This window comes from Leucoraja erinacea, chromosome 1 (genome assembly GCF_028641065.1).
Source record: "Leucoraja erinacea ecotype New England chromosome 1, Leri_hhj_1, whole genome shotgun sequence".
Taxonomy (NCBI): Eukaryota; Metazoa; Chordata; class Chondrichthyes; order Rajiformes; family Rajidae; genus Leucoraja; species Leucoraja erinaceus.
In genome coordinates, this window is record NC_073377.1 from 67,994,896 (window position 1) to 68,010,626 (window position 15,731).

Sequence of the window (15,731 nt, forward strand, 5' to 3'; positions counted from 1 at the left end):
CATTCTATTTTATTCTGAGTGGGATTCTTGCAGCTGATACTGAAATAAAATGTTCCTAATTAGAGCGAGATTCTATTATTCAATGACTGTATGCATGGCGATTCTTACTATTGTATGACTGAGAAATCCTGCAATGAAATTACAAAATTCATGAAAAATAACTAACAAAAGCCCATTGAAAAAATAAAAAATAAATAATAATGAATACTTTTACCAAATTTTAAAACAAAATAATCCTCTACCTTTAAAGCATTGGATTGGATAAAGTCAGGATTGGTAATTTCTGCCACAATCAGCCTTGGTTTTTAATTCTGGCTGCCTAGAGGGTTTTACATTAGGGTTTTGAAATGACTGCGGCATATTACATGTGATAACTCCAAGGTGAATGCAGTTCTAAATAATATTGTGAAGCAAAATAAACATTAAAAAAAAAATACTTGCCATAAGCTACCCATTAAGGGACAGCTTCACAATTCCATTTAATAAAATATCTATTTGCTTCATTTGCAGGTGACAAAATAAAGCAGCAGCTTCGTTCTGTGTAAAACCTTGATTACGTGTGATGGTTTTTGGATTTTACAAACAACTGCCTTAAGAGGGTCTAGAGGAGTGGTTCAGTCCAGTCTGATGAAGGGTCCCCACCCAAAACATTGTCTATCCATGCTCTCCAGAGATGCTGCATGACCTGCTGTGTTACTCCAGCACTATGTGTCCTAATTGAGTGTTCCCGAGCTGAACAGTGCCCTTTGGCTGGGGGCCAGGAAGAGCAAAGATCCCTCAATGAACCTCCAATTAAGATGAGCTACTTTAGATGGAGAGTATATAAAAGAAAACAAATCAAAATATATTGGTCAACTAAAATGGTGGAAGCTATAGTGCTATAGGAATCTGGAAATCCCCACAACTGCATTAACTGCTTAAAAGTAGTGGCCTGGTGTGTCATTAGTTGCATGTTGAGTGGGTGGGTATTTTATTGAGTGTGAACAAGTGGGGCTTGCATTCAACATGTGGGAAAGCACTAGACTGCTGGAAACAATACTCTAATTCAGTCTACTGACATGGAACATGCACTCAGTAGTCTACCTGCAACATCACTTCACATTCATTAATCTCAAACCCAGCCGCAGACAGGTCATCTACATCAGAGTAAACATCACTTCATGCCTCACAGCACCTAACAGCTTTGGGATAGGCTGATATTCCACAAGCAGCAATTGCTTGGAATGGTGATAACAGTACACAATCAATCATTCTGCTACTGTTGATAGTTCAACAAAAATGAAATATTTAGAGCATTGTTCCTTGCAGTTGACAGTCACTTCTGGAATGTGATTTAAACCTATAAATACCCAAATTAATGTTATTTATATATATTAAAGATGAACTACAAAGGAATATGACGTGATGCTCCAGGTAAGACACGATGTGTGGAGTAACTCAGCGGGTCAGGCTGGCAGCATTACTGGAGAAAATGGATAGGTGGCGTTTCGGGTCGGGACAACTTCTTCTTCCCAGTCTAAAGAAGGTTCTCGACCTGAAACGTCACCTATCCTTTTTCTCCAGAGATGCTGCTTGGCCTGCTGAGTTACTCCAGCAATTTGTGTCCATCTTTGGTGTAAACCAGCATCTGCAGTTCTTTGTTGCTACATCCTCCAGGTAAATCCGATTGAAAAAAAAGAATGGATACTAGATTAAGTCCCGTTGGGTGCTAGCATCACACGGGAGGGCTGGTCCCCCAACACAATATTTCACCTCTCCACCAATTCCTATATTGGTGGCCAGTGGGGAGGGGGGGCTTTCTGGAGTGCTAGTATGGGTGTTGTGGGCTGAAGGGACTGGTTTCCAGAGGGCTAGTATGGACATTGTGGGTCAAATGAATTATTGGGCCGGTGGCTCAGTCACTCAAGCCTGTTGTGCTGGCAGCTCACTCACTCAAGGCTGGTGGGCTGGCAGTTGACTCATGGCTATTCCATGGAATTCCATTTCAAGCAGGGTGCAAGGCCACCAAATTCAAGTGCAGTTTCTTACCACTTCAAGCAGGGTGCAAGGCCACTAAAGACAGCGAGTCATGACCTCTCCCTCCTCCATCTTGCAGAGACTGAGCCACGCCCACACTTCTGGGTGTTATAGTCCTTCCCCCCTCACACCAGAAGGGGTGTGGTCTTCATGGCGCGATTGACAGGAGAGAGAACCTCAACATTTTTTAAACACTAAAAACTCTTTTATTTTTCATCGATGGGAAACATTCTCGGCACCTGATGAGTGGACTCTGAGTAAGATGGCCAAAAACCATAGCCGTACATGGTAGCATTTTTTAATAAAATCATTATAAGGCGCAAACAGGAAGTGGTCAAGATTATACTTTTAATTATATAGAAGGCAAGGCAACTTTAATTAGGCAAGGCAACTTTAATTAGGCAAGGCAACTTTAATTAGGCAAGGCAACATTAATTTGGCAAGGCAATTTTAATTAGGTAACACAGCTTTAGCATTTCCAAACCAAAGGCAACACAGCTTTAACATTTCCAAACCAAAGGCAACACAGTTTTAGCATTTCCAAACCAAAGGCAACACAGCTTTAGCATTTCAAAACTATATTTTCAAACCACATTAAGGGCACTGACAGGTCAGTAAAACCACTCACAGTTTAGTAGACATGTGTTCAGTGTTATTCACAGCTCAGACTGAGAGACGTAACCCTCTCGCTCCCCCATCTTGCAGAGACTGACTGAGGCACTGAACACTTCTGGGTTTTATAGTTCCTCCGGAAGGGGCGTGGCCTTCAGGAGAGATAATCTCAACATTTTTTAAACACTGATAACTCTTTTATTTTTCATCGATGGGAAAAATCCTCTTGTCCTGCGCAGTGGAAGGGGACTCAGAGTAAGATGGCCAAAAATCACAGCCGTAAGTGGCAGCGTTTAAAAAAAAATCAATATACAGAACAACAGGAAGTGGTCAAGATCAGACTTTTAGTAATATATAGATTGTGAGGATCTGGCACAGAGATTGTGATTGCTGTAATTAAAGCCATTGCTAATGGTTTATTATTGTCACATGTACTGAGATACAGTGAAAAGCTTTGTTTTGCATGCTATATAGTCAAATCATACTATATGTGAGCACAATCAAGTCATAAATAAATAGATCAGATAGTGCAAAGAGAGAAATACCAGAGTGCAGAACATAGTGCAACAGCATTGGAGTGTTACAATTATAGTCGAAAAGTACAAGGCTTGTTATGAGCTAGGTTGGAAGAGCAGGACTGCATCCTAGCTCATGGGAGGAATATTCAGTCATCAGATAACAGTGGGAAGAAATTATTCCTGAATCTGATAGTACGTGCTTCCAAGCTTTTGTATCTTCTGCCCGACCGGAGAGGGGAGAAGAGGGAATGACAAGGGTAAAATAGATCCTTGATTATGTTAGCTGATGCAAAATGCAGATGGAGATAATGGTAGGGAGGCTGATCTGTGTGATGGGTTGGGCTACATCTACATTCCTCTGAAATTTAATGTGGTATTGAGCAGAGCTGTTTGCCAAACCAAGCTGCGATACATCCTGATAGAATGCTTTCTACAATGCAGCTGAAGAAGTTGAGTTGTTGAAGACGTGCCAAACCTCCTTAATATTCTGAACTTTAACTCTTGACCATCTCACCTTCAGGCAGGCGGGAGTAATGCAGATGGGGCATGTGATCAGCATGGGCAAGTTAGGATGAAGTGCCTGTTGCCACCCAGGGATAGCGGAGTCAGGGGATATGGGGAGAAGGCAGGAACGGGGTACTGATTGTCGATGATCAGCCATGATCACAGTGAATGGCGGTGCTAGCTCGAAGGGCCGCATGGCCTACTCCTGCACCTATTGTCTATTGTGTTCTGTGGGAACACAGTTCTAGGCGAGGAGTTCATTATTCACATGTTTGATGCGGTAACAACTTCCAGCTGCGGTTCTGAATTTAAGATTTACCGAATCACAGAAATCTATGGCACAGAAGAAAGGCAATTGATCTTCATTACTACACTAGCCAAAAGTGGATTTTAGGTTAGTTCAATTTCCAAGCTCGTTTCACAGACCTTGAGGTTTATGACTCTTCATGTTAATCTCCTATTTGTTTATTTTTTAGAACCTGAACATGATGAGTTCCCATCCACAAATTACAGCCTTTTCATCAATTAGTACCAGATTGAGCCTTGGTAGAAGTACTTTAAATTATGAAACATATAGATAGGGTAGACAGTCAGAACCTTTTTCTCAGGATGGAAATGTCAAAGACTGGGGAGTATAGCTTTAAGGTGAGAGGGGCACAGTGTAAAGGAGATGTGCAGGGCGTTTATTTTCACTGAGGGTGGTGAGTGCCTGGAATGTGCTGCCAAAAATAATGAGAGGCAGAAATGATGGTGGTGATAAAGTGGATTTTAGATTGGGATTTAGATTAGGATTGGCACGTGGATATGCATGGAATTGAGGCATGTAGATCATGTATAGGTGGATGAGGTTAGTTTATCTTGGCATTATGTTTCGCATCGACATTATGTGCAGCGAGGCCTATTCATGTACTATACTTTTCTAAAGAGTAGACACAAAGAACTGTAAATGCCGGTTTAAAAAAATAATGGACAAAGTGCTGGAGTAATTCAGAAGGTCAGGTAGCACCTCTGGAGGACATGGACAGGTGACATTTTAATTTGGTACCCTGCTTCAGACTGATTCTAGGAAGGACAAAAAAGGTTTAAGATATGGAGAGGAGTGAAATGTGAAGCCAGGGAAGAGAAAAAAGGGGGAGCCACAATTTCCCCTTCACTCCATCCCCTTCCACCTATTTCTTTCCCTATGGTTTCACATTTCTCTCTTCTCTTTTCTCATTATCTTAGGCCCTTTTGTCTCCTTTTAATCTTTAATCTATGCCCACCCATCTGCCAATCAAACCTCCTCACCTGAATCCACCTATCACTTGGTCGTATGAAGAAGGGTTCCAACTTGAAACATCGCATATTCCTTTTCTCCGGAGATGCTGCCTGACCCAGTGAGTTACTCCAGCAATTTGTGTCTATCTTCGATATAAACCAGCATCTGCAGTTCCTTCCTACACATATCATTTGCCAGCTAAGTCCCGTATGACCTCTTTTCCCGCTTTCTCCCCCCACCAACTACAATCAACCTGTGGAAGGGTCCTGTACCAAAAAGGAACTTATGCATGTCCTTCAGAGATACTGCCTGACCTGCTGAGTTACTCCAGCCCTTTCTGTACTTTTCTAAGATCCATATATGTTCTATGTAGAGAAGCACTGTGAACAAGATGAGCGTTCTTAGAGAGAAAGAAAGGGAAAAAAGATTTAAAAAAACAAAATAAAACAAAGGGATAAAGCTACATAGCATAGACCAGTAGTAGTCCTGTTGGATAGAGGTTAGAGAGTGGAGGGACAGTGCACATCAAGTGGAAACAAGCAACTGCAATCCTACGATTCACTGAGTGGAGATGAGATAGGGAACATGCCAGATTCACCAGCAGGGTGAAAGAGAGGATTTGGTGGCAATTTAGGCAGGACTAAGGAATAACGTTTCTCAGATTTTGAGATAGAACATATAACAGATCATAGAACAGTACAGCACAGGAAACATACCCTTCAGCCTGTAAAATCTGTACTGTACATTATGCCAAGGTCATAAGATCATGTCATACGTGATAGGAGCAAAATTAGTCCATTCGGCTCATCAAGTTTACTCTGCCATTCAATCATGGCTGATCTATCTCTCCTTCCAAACCACATTCTCCAGCCTTCTCCCCATAACCTCTGACATCTGTACTAATCAAGAATCCATCTATCTCTGCCTTAAATATATCCACTGACTTTGCCTCCACAGCCTTGTGTGGCAAAGAATTTCACAAATTCACCACCCTCTGACCAAATAAATTCCTCCTCATCTCCTTCATAAAAGAACGTCCTTTAATTCTGAGGCTTTGACCTCAGAATTAAGAAATAAGATTTGAGATGGAAAGGAGTGCCAGGGTGAAGACAGAGTTAGAAAATTGCAAATAACTGAGAAAGATTTGATAGACCGCAGTGTCTCCTTGCCTTAGAAGAAGCGATTGTCTGACGTGGCAAAGAGATCAGTTGGATTTGGCACGGGAACTGCAGTTTATAGCCTTTGGATAATTAATCGCCTGGTAAATGTATTGAAAATCTAAATGTTACTTTTCTCCTTTTATCGTAGACATCTTTTAATAAAAAAAAAAAAAAAAAAAAAAAAAAAAAAACAAAAAAAAAAAAAAAAAAAAAAAACAAAAAAAAAAAAAAAAAAAAAAAAAAAAAACAAAAAAAAAAAAAAAAAAAAAATATAAAACTGCTTCTGTTTAATGAAGTGATTAATTCCTAATATATAAGTCTCCAACGTTTAGAACAGAGATTCCCTCTGGACTTCATGAGATCATACTGCTATTTCTCAATGTTTAAAGTTTGGAATACCATTTTTTAAGGTGAATGGCATTCGTATCAATTTCTCCTCTCAGTTTCAATTGTAAACAATGTCAATGTTGAACCTACTCCTGAGTATAAAGCGTTTGGTCAATGTTTGCTGGTTTTCTGGGTTACAGGTTTGCTCTCACAGCAAGGAGAAAAATACATGGCTTGTTCATGTTCGTAAGTGATAAGAGCAGAATTAGGCTATTCGGCCGAACAAGTATACTCCGTCATTCAATCCTTCTGAACTTTCCGAATTTTGTAGTCGGCAGGGCAGTACTCTGCATATCACCAACTTGGACAATTTTACATTTTTATCAAGCCAATTAATCAAGGCAATTAACACAAACCTGTACGTCTTTAGAGTGTGGGAGGAAACCGAAGATCTCGGAAAAAACCCACGCAGATCACGAGGAGAACATACAAATTCCATTCCAAGGCAGCAACTCTACCGCTGCGCCACCGTGACCGCCCTTTGGCTAATCTATCTTTCCATGGCTAATCTATCATAACCCCATTCCCCTGCCTTCTTCCCATAACCCCTGACACCGTGTATAGAGGGTGTCCACTTTGTCTGAGCATTGGTATCTCCTGTCTTTTGTATTCAAATGATTTGTGAAGCTGAATCCCTTAAGTTCCAGTTCATTGGCTATATTTAAGAGGGAGTTAGATAAGGATCAGGGGGTATTAAACATTTTCATATTGAATGGTGGTGCAGTAATGGCCTACTCCTGCACCTATTTTCTAATGTTCCAGGGTAAGGAATTATTAAACATTTTCAGTAATGCAGTGCAGATTGGCAATGGAGCTTCATGTAAATATTGATTAAAATGTCACTGGACATATTTAATCCAAAAGTATAGCACATTAATTGCTGCCTTCACCACTAATTTGATGAGCATAATCAGGGGAAACTAATGATAAGTTTCTTTGGAGCAACTATGACAATGTTGCAGGAAGTCCAAAGAACATGAGGATGGAATCGACTGCGGCTGCTTTGTACTCCTTTGGGTTAGAATCCATCAGGGGTCAAACTAAATTTACAAAGTGTGGCAGACTTTCTCATGTAATGTTAATGGGTGTAATTGAAATCAACAATCTAATTAAAATTAGTGATGTGCTCCTTGACCTTGTTCAACTTTTGTTCAAGTCTCCAGGAACTGAAAGGAAACTGTGGCAAAGAATTGCAGGTTGTGGAATTCTTTTCTGCAGAAGGCTGTGGAGGCCAAGTCAGAGGATATTTTTAAGGCATAGATAGATAGATTCTTGATTAGTACAGGTGTCAGAGGTTATGGGGAGAAGGCAGGGGAATGGGGTTAGGAGGGAGAGATAGATAAGCCATGATTGAACGGCGGAGTAGACGATGGGCCGAATGGCCCAATTCTACATATTCGTTAATATCTTCATGCACTAAAATATAAGCACAATGCATAGTTTATTTTGAGAATTATGAACATTGACATGGGTGGTGTTTATAAAAAAAATGTCTTCCTAATATTTAAACACAAATATCGATCTAGTCATATTGGGAATTAAGTTTCTTAAAAATGTGAATAGTTTTTGGTGTTGAAAGGGTTAGCAGAAATTTGCTTGCAGGATTGCTTCAGATGCAAGTTGGAACAGAACATACAGTCACCAACAGGAGAAGAATCAGCTTCTTCATTAATGTTACTGCTTAATCTGGGATAGAAATAAAATGACTGCAGGGGCTTTATACTTGTGAAGCTCATTTTACGTCTTTCTCTGGAAACTTTAACTGAAACAAAATCTGTTTTATTTTAGTGAACTTTTATTCCTTTCTACTTTGGCAACCTTTAGTTCAAGATCTTTTTCTCCATTTGGTTCCATTCTTCTTTCCCCTTTATCTTAATAAATCCGCATTGAGTTTGCCATTAATCTGGCATCTCTTTGGTTTTCAATTGTTCATTATTTGTCTTCTATTTTCAGTCATGTTCATAAATCCATAAGTGGTAAGGGCAGAATTAGGCCATTTGGCCCATCATCTAATCTGCCATTCAATCTTGGCTAATCTATCTTTCCCTCTTAACCCATTCATTCATCTGCCTTTTCTCCATAACCCCTGGCACCCATACTAATCCACCCGCATCAGTCAACGGTTTGTCTGAACCTGGAAATCTTATCTCAATTCTACAAAAAGCATTGGACACATTGAGTCCATTATTAAGGATGGGGTTTCTGAGTGCTGCTGCTGGGAGCCCAGGGGTAAAATTGCAGAAACTAATGGTTGTATTCCCTGGTATTTGAAAGATTGCAGATTGATTTGATTGAAGTCTGAGTAGATACTTTGACATATAGAAAGAATATTTGGTAAATTTTGGTAATAGCAAACAAGGAAGGCAAATTCAATGCTAGCATTTATATCAAAAAGACTGGAATACGAAAACAGAGATGTAATGCTGAGACTTTATTAGGCACTGGTCAGACCACATTTGGAATATTATGAGCAGTTTTGAGCTTGTAAAATCTGAGGAAGGATGTGCTGATGCAGGAGAGGATCCAGAGGAGGTTTACGAGAATGATTCCAGGAATGATTGGGTTAACATATGATGAGGTTTGAAGGCTAGAGTAATTGTGGAATGCGTGTTTCCACAGAAGTGGGTGGTTTTACAGATGAGTGAAGATGGTTGTGAAAGATTGCAGCAGGATCTGGATCGATTGGCCAGGTGGGCTGAGAAATGGTTGATGGAATTTTGGGATGTCTACCAAGGGCAGGGCCTACACATTGAATGATAGGCCTCTGCAGAGTGTTGTAGAGCAGGGGGATCTAGGAGTACAGGTGCATAGTTCCTTGAAGGTCGAGTCGCAGGTAGATAAGGTGGTCAATAAGGCTTTTGGCACATTGGCCTTCATCAGTCAGAATATAGAGTATAGAAGTTTTATAGAATATAGAGTATAGAAAATTTACAAGAATGTTGCCAGGACTAGAGGGTGTGAGCTGTAGGGGAAGGTTGCGTAGGCTGGAGATTTATTCCTTAGAATGCAGGAGGATGGGGTTGAGTAGGAAATACAGATCAGCCATGATTGCATGGCGTAGACTTGAAGGGCCAATGGCTTAATTCTGCTCCTATCACTTATGAACATGAACTTATAACAGTTACTGCTTCAACACAGCGCCGTTCAGGCACCTAACTCTGTAATTTAATTGTTATAATGAGTGATCTGAAACTAACAAAATCAACACAAATCTTCTAAGGGAGACACAAGAGACTGCAGATACTGGAACCTTGAGTATAAAAGCAAACTGCTGGAGGAACTCAGCAGGTCAGGCAGCATCTGTACGGAGAAATGGACAGTCAATGTTTCAGGTTTCAGCCCTACAGACAGGGCTCGAGTTTCCAAACCTTCAGTAACGGCTTAACTGCGTTTTTGCATTATTTCAGGTTATTACAAAGTATAATATACAAAGTCACCAGCAATGTAGAGGCAAACCAGTAAGCCTGGAGGCTCAGTATAAAGTCTAGATTGCCTAGTCCATCATGGGTACTAACCTCCCCATCATCAAAGGGATCTGCAAGACTCCACTATGGTCCATTTACAGTAAACCCTTGCTATAACGGACCATAACAGAGAGAATGTTGTCCATTATTGCCAATGACTACAGATAATGTTTAATAGATAAAAGGATACAAAATGCTGGAGTAATTCAGTGGGTCAGGATCTTTGGAGACCATGGATAGGTGACATCTGGACCATTCCTCAGACTGATTAATTCAGCGGAGTTACTCCAGCAGTTTTTGTCCTTTCACTTTTAAACCAGGCACGGTTGCCGTGAGGCAGCTTCCCCTCTCATCGATTGCAAGGTGGACTCCTGGGGAGAAGGAGGAGGTGGCAGCAGCAGTGGGGGGGGGGGCAAGGAGGAGGAGGGGGAGGAGGAGGCCGACTAAACAGAGCGACTGGAGAAGCAGGTGGTAGTGGTTGAGCGGGCAGCGGATAAGCCGCTGCCGACACATAGCAAGAAAGAGCAGCAGGTGAGAGTGGCTCGCTGGTGCACCTTGCGAGTTGGGAGTCAGGTCGGAGGCCAGGGAGATGGAGGGAAGCAGGTCATTCCAATCACATTCAGTTTACAATGCCATCTGTGGCCGCTCAGGCGATATATATCCACATATATACTATACACTTGTTTTCTTTATTATGGTGTATTAGTTTACTATGTTTACATTATGTACTAGTTTACGATGTTTACATATATGTTGTGCCTCTGCAAGTAAGAATTCCATTGTTCCGTTTCGGGACATATGACAATAAAACACTCCTGACTCTTGACTCTCTTGGCCGTTCAGAAAGAAGTCTGCCATCCTTACTCCATGTGACTTCAGGCCAAAAACAATGAGTGCAAAACTTTCCTCTAAAATAACAGCTAAGTTTAACATTGATTGGAGATCATCAATTAATGGTCACTTTGGTAGTTTAAGCCTGGTTAACAGGAAGAAAATATTTTGCATTCTGATCACATAATATGTCACTTCACATCATCTCTACCCTTAGAAGATCTGTTTGCACCACACAGAGAGATTTGTCACAGACATTTACAACAGCTATCACTGTGCTACTCATTTATGGTGCCATATTCATAAGAAAACAGAATTAGGAATATCAGTGTTGTAAATTCAGTTTTAGGTGATAAATGATTTACTGTAGTTTCTGTTCAGCCTAGAAATCCCCATCTCCTAATATTGGAGATGCTCTAGGCAGTGAGGTTGAGATTTACACTGAGGTAATATAAATGCCTGATGAAATTCTCCAGCGCATTAATTAGTTATATTTAACCATAAATGGAAATTGCAGGGGAAATGATCAGTTTGAAACACCTTTCAACAAAAGTGATGAGATGTGTGCAGACATATATAGTGCATAGAACACAACACAGTGTAGCACCGGACCAGCCCCTTCAGCTGACCATGTCTGTGCTGATTTATATAAGTATCATATTAATGTCTAATGCTCAAAACATATTTCCACTCTCTAAAAATGATACATTTCACAATTTGTTTTCATCAACTTGATTTACCTCCACCTCTTACTCAAGGCGAGAGCAGGAACTAAATTGATTGACTGAAAGATTGATTGAAGGATACAGCATAGAAACATCCCAATGGCTCATCAAGCCCACTATGACAATTGATCCCACTTTCTCATCCATTCCTTACAGACCAGAGGCAATTTTGCAGAGGCCAATTAACCTACAAACCCATACATATATGGGATGTGGGACGAAACAGGAGCACCCGGGGGAAATCCATGCGGTCACAGGGAGAACATGCAAACTCCACACAGACAACACCCAAGGTCAGGATCGAACCTGGTCACTGCCGCTCTGCCCGCTGCACCACTATAACTGTATCATTCATCGCTTCACACTCACACAGAAGTTCCATTTATTTTTACCTGAGCTTTGTTGTTTCCCAGTCTGGCTTTCACTTGGTTCTGAGTGTCTTCCTCAGCTGCTTTCTTCTGAAGCTGTGGCCCTCTTCCAAAGAATATATAGTTAACGAATGCATACTCCAACAAAGCCAGGAACACAAAGACAAAGCAACCCATCAGATAAATGTCAATGGCCTTGACATAGGGGATCTTGGGAAGCGTTTCCCTAAGGTGAGTGCTGATGGTTGTCATGGTAAGCACAGTTGTGATTCCTGTAAAATAAGTCAAAATCAACATGAAATATTTAAAATCTCTATAACATTTAAGAAAGAAACTTCCTTTGCATTCAACAGTGATCATTTCTGATAATGCGGTGACCTTAACACAAAACTAAATCATGAGTGCTTTACATGCTTTGAAATACAATCAAAGCGTAACTGTGGAAAGATTAGGCATGGTAATTTTGCCAATAAAGTGTGCTTTAATAAATGAAGAGAAATTTAAGAATGAAAAAGGAGTGAGGAGGAACAGGTCGTCGGTTTCTTCAACTCTCATTGACCAAGCTGAAGCAACAAAAGATTTGTGAGGCTAATGTCCGGGTATATGGACACGAGGGTTTACAAACACAAAAACAGGCACAAAGTACTGGAGTTATTCAGCGGGTCAGGCAGCATCTCTGGAGGACATGGATAGGTGATGTTTGTGTGTGGAGCCTTCTTCAGCTTCAACTAAGCTTACAGACACAAAGCTAGGAATCTAAGACTGGAGGAGTTGAGTAAACCAGGGATTGACCTAATTCTGAAATACTGGCTGAGGGGAGTTTGCGCTGGATTGAAGCAGAGATTTGGGATGAAATCAATTTCACAGAGGGAGGAGAGCACACTCTCGGTGGGAGAGCCCATCGAGTCAGCTCCAACCAGCGATCACTCTGTACACTAGCACCAACCTATACACTAGGGGCAATTTATAACTTTTACCGAAGCCAATTAACCTACAAACTACGTCTTGGAGCGTGGGAAGAAATGAGAGTAGCCAGGGAAATTCCACGTAGTCACGAGGGGAATATACAAAAACTGTACAGGCAGCACCCATAGTCAGGATTGAACCCAGGTCTCTGGTGCAGTAAAGAAGCAAATCTATCGCTGCGCCATCGTGCTGGCCCGTGTTCCCATAAATTCTGCTACTTACATTAATCTTGGTGAAGACCTGAGGATAAGGATGTGCGAGTAACATAACAAGGTGTTACTCTGAGATGAAGCTTTCCAGCAACTAATGAACAACTCTAATGTTCTATTCTCTACCTTGGTTCTTGGTTTCTTGGTCCTCCAAAATATTCCAAATGGAATTTAAACTGGAGGTGGCCTTCTAGAACTATCAGCAGTGGTTGTTTCGTATGTTGTGTCTGAATCTCTGTTCCAGTTCAGATATCCATGAAAGGCCACAAAGTGCTGGAGTAACACAGCAGGTCAGGCAGCATCTCTGGAGAACATGAATAGGTGGCGTTTCGGATCAACACCATTCTTCAATATCCAGTAATGAGATCCATGTTTCATGGCGCCTGCCTGTGGCGATATTTTGCCTGTGGTGACTGAACATAATTGAATAGAGTTTTTCTCAGCTTATTTGGATAAACGAAACGGCAGAAACCAGTGCTGTAGTTGGCAAGCTGCTAATTCATTTAAAGGCATTAGCGTTATTGCGAGCTGCCGGCTATAAGCGATCCCCCGATTCCTGGGGAATCCCTGCAGATGAACCGGCAGTGTATCGCAGGTACATAGAAACATAGAAAATAGGTGCAGGAGTAGACCATTCGGCCCTTCGAGCCTGCACCGCCATTCAATATGATCATGGCTGATCATCCAACTCAGTATCCTGTACCTGCCTTCTCTCCATACCCCCTGATATCTTTAGCCACAAGGGTCACATCTAACTCCCTCTTAAATATAGCCAATGAACTGGCCTCAACTACCTTCTGTGGCAGAGAGTTCCAGAAATTCACCACTCTCTGTGTGAAAAATGTTTTTCTCATCTCAGTCCTAAAGGATTTCCCCTTTATCCTCAAACTGTGACCCTTTGTCCTGGACTTCCCCAACATCGGGACCAATCTTCCTGCATCTAGCCTGTCCAACCCCTTAAGAATTTTGTAAGTTTTTATAAGATCCCCCCTCAACCTTCTAAATTCTAGCGAGTACAAGCTGAGTCTATCCAGTCTTTCTTCACATGAAAGTGCTGACAGCCCAGGAATCAGTCTGGTGAACGTCCAGGAGCGGGAAAAAACTGCAAAAAGTTGTGAACACTGGCCAGTCCATCACCGGCTCTTGATCTCCCCACCATCAAAGGGATCTATCAAAGTCACTGCCTCAAAAAAGCATCAACATTATCAGAGACACTTCATCCTGTCCTCACACTCATTTCACCATTGCCATCGGGAAGAAGGTACAGGAGCCTGAAAACTGTAACGTCCAGGTTCAGGAACAGCTTCTTCCCTACAGCCATCAGGCTATTAAACACGACACAACAAATAAGCTCTGAACTACAACAGACTATTATTATTATTGCACTATATTTGTTTGTTTATTGAGTGTGTGTGTGTGTATGTGTATATATACACACTGAACTTTTTTTTCTCCCGTTATGTACTATGTTTACATATTCTGTTGTGCTGCAGCCAGCAAGAATTTCATTGTCCTATCTGGGACATATGACAATAAAAAACTCTTGACTTGACTAGATCCCAAGCACAGACCCAGGTTACTGACTGTTAGATGAATACCTAGAGCAACTCTTGCAGCAGAAGCATCATAGTTGATCCAGAAGGAGACCCATGACAAAATTGTGATTAATGTTGACGGCATGTATGTCTGCAAGATGAAATAACCAATATTTCTTTTCAATCGAAAACTCAGCGATAGTCTTGGATAAGAACCTGAAATATGAAAAAAAACGTATTTAAACATAGATGTCACTATTTTCATTCCAAATAAATAATATTTCCATGTGCTACATTGAAACCTAAAACCTTTAAAGTCGATTTCACCATTCAATTAGATCCATGGTTATATACATCATTGCTCCATCTATTCACAGCCTCAGGACACTGAACACTCTGCCTGATAACATCTTATGAATCTTATGAATATCGTCTATTATTTCAAATTGACCTAATGTCAATAGCTTTCTAGGGATAAAGAAGTGTTTCATGACATTACCTCATGAATGAATTAACTCTAAATTATTATAACATCTGGTTTGGGATTCCCAGAAGAAATAATCTTGTTATTTTAATATACTCAATTAGAACATTCCTTCATCTTTATGTGTGTATTGCGTTCCTTTCACTTAGTACGGCTGTATGGTAACTCAAATTTAATTGTACCATAATTGGTTAAGTGACAATAAATGCGAACTCAAACTCGAACTTGAACTTGAACCCCTTCCCAAGAAGAGTGACTGATAGTACGTAAGGCCACAGAAAGTGAAAACACTTGTAATGGGACAACTCCTTTTGAAGGTGGGTCAAGTCTTGGCAGCCTGCTCAATGAACCAGGGCAGTTCACAGCTGGTTTTGAAAATCCTGGCTGTTATGCATGGTCTGTGCAAAAAGGAACATAAACACATTCATGTTTCATTTTCCCTTTGGCTAAAAAGCTCCATCATTTATCATATGTGTGAGTTTTTATTAACTGAATGAAAAATGGTTGTGCTCGTTCCATCAGTCAAAGGTAGTTGTTTAATTAATTCTACATTGAGTAGTTGGAATGAATCAATGTTTTGTGTACCTGTCGAGGTCAAAATGGAACGCTAAATATCTGTGGACTCATTACGCACACAGCTAATTATTCACTGAATGTTTGGTAGGAGTAAAGGCAGAAAATTACGGAAATATTC

The 15,731-nt window shown here is 40.8% G+C and overlaps 1 protein-coding gene across 1 annotated transcript in view; it reads right to left on the minus strand.

Annotated features, from left to right (window-relative positions):
* The window catches only part of gabrb1 (gamma-aminobutyric acid type A receptor subunit beta1), a 264,736-nt gene that overhangs the window by 7,804 nt on the left and 241,201 nt on the right, over positions 1–15,731 (minus strand). The window contains exons 7-8 of the mRNA XM_055636706.1: positions 14,617–14,769; positions 11,868–12,115 (exon numbers count right to left, since the gene is read on the minus strand). Coding sequence (XP_055492681.1) covers positions 11,868–12,115; positions 14,617–14,769 — 401 coding nt within the window. The remainder of the gene's footprint in view (positions 1–11,867; positions 12,116–14,616; positions 14,770–15,731) is intronic.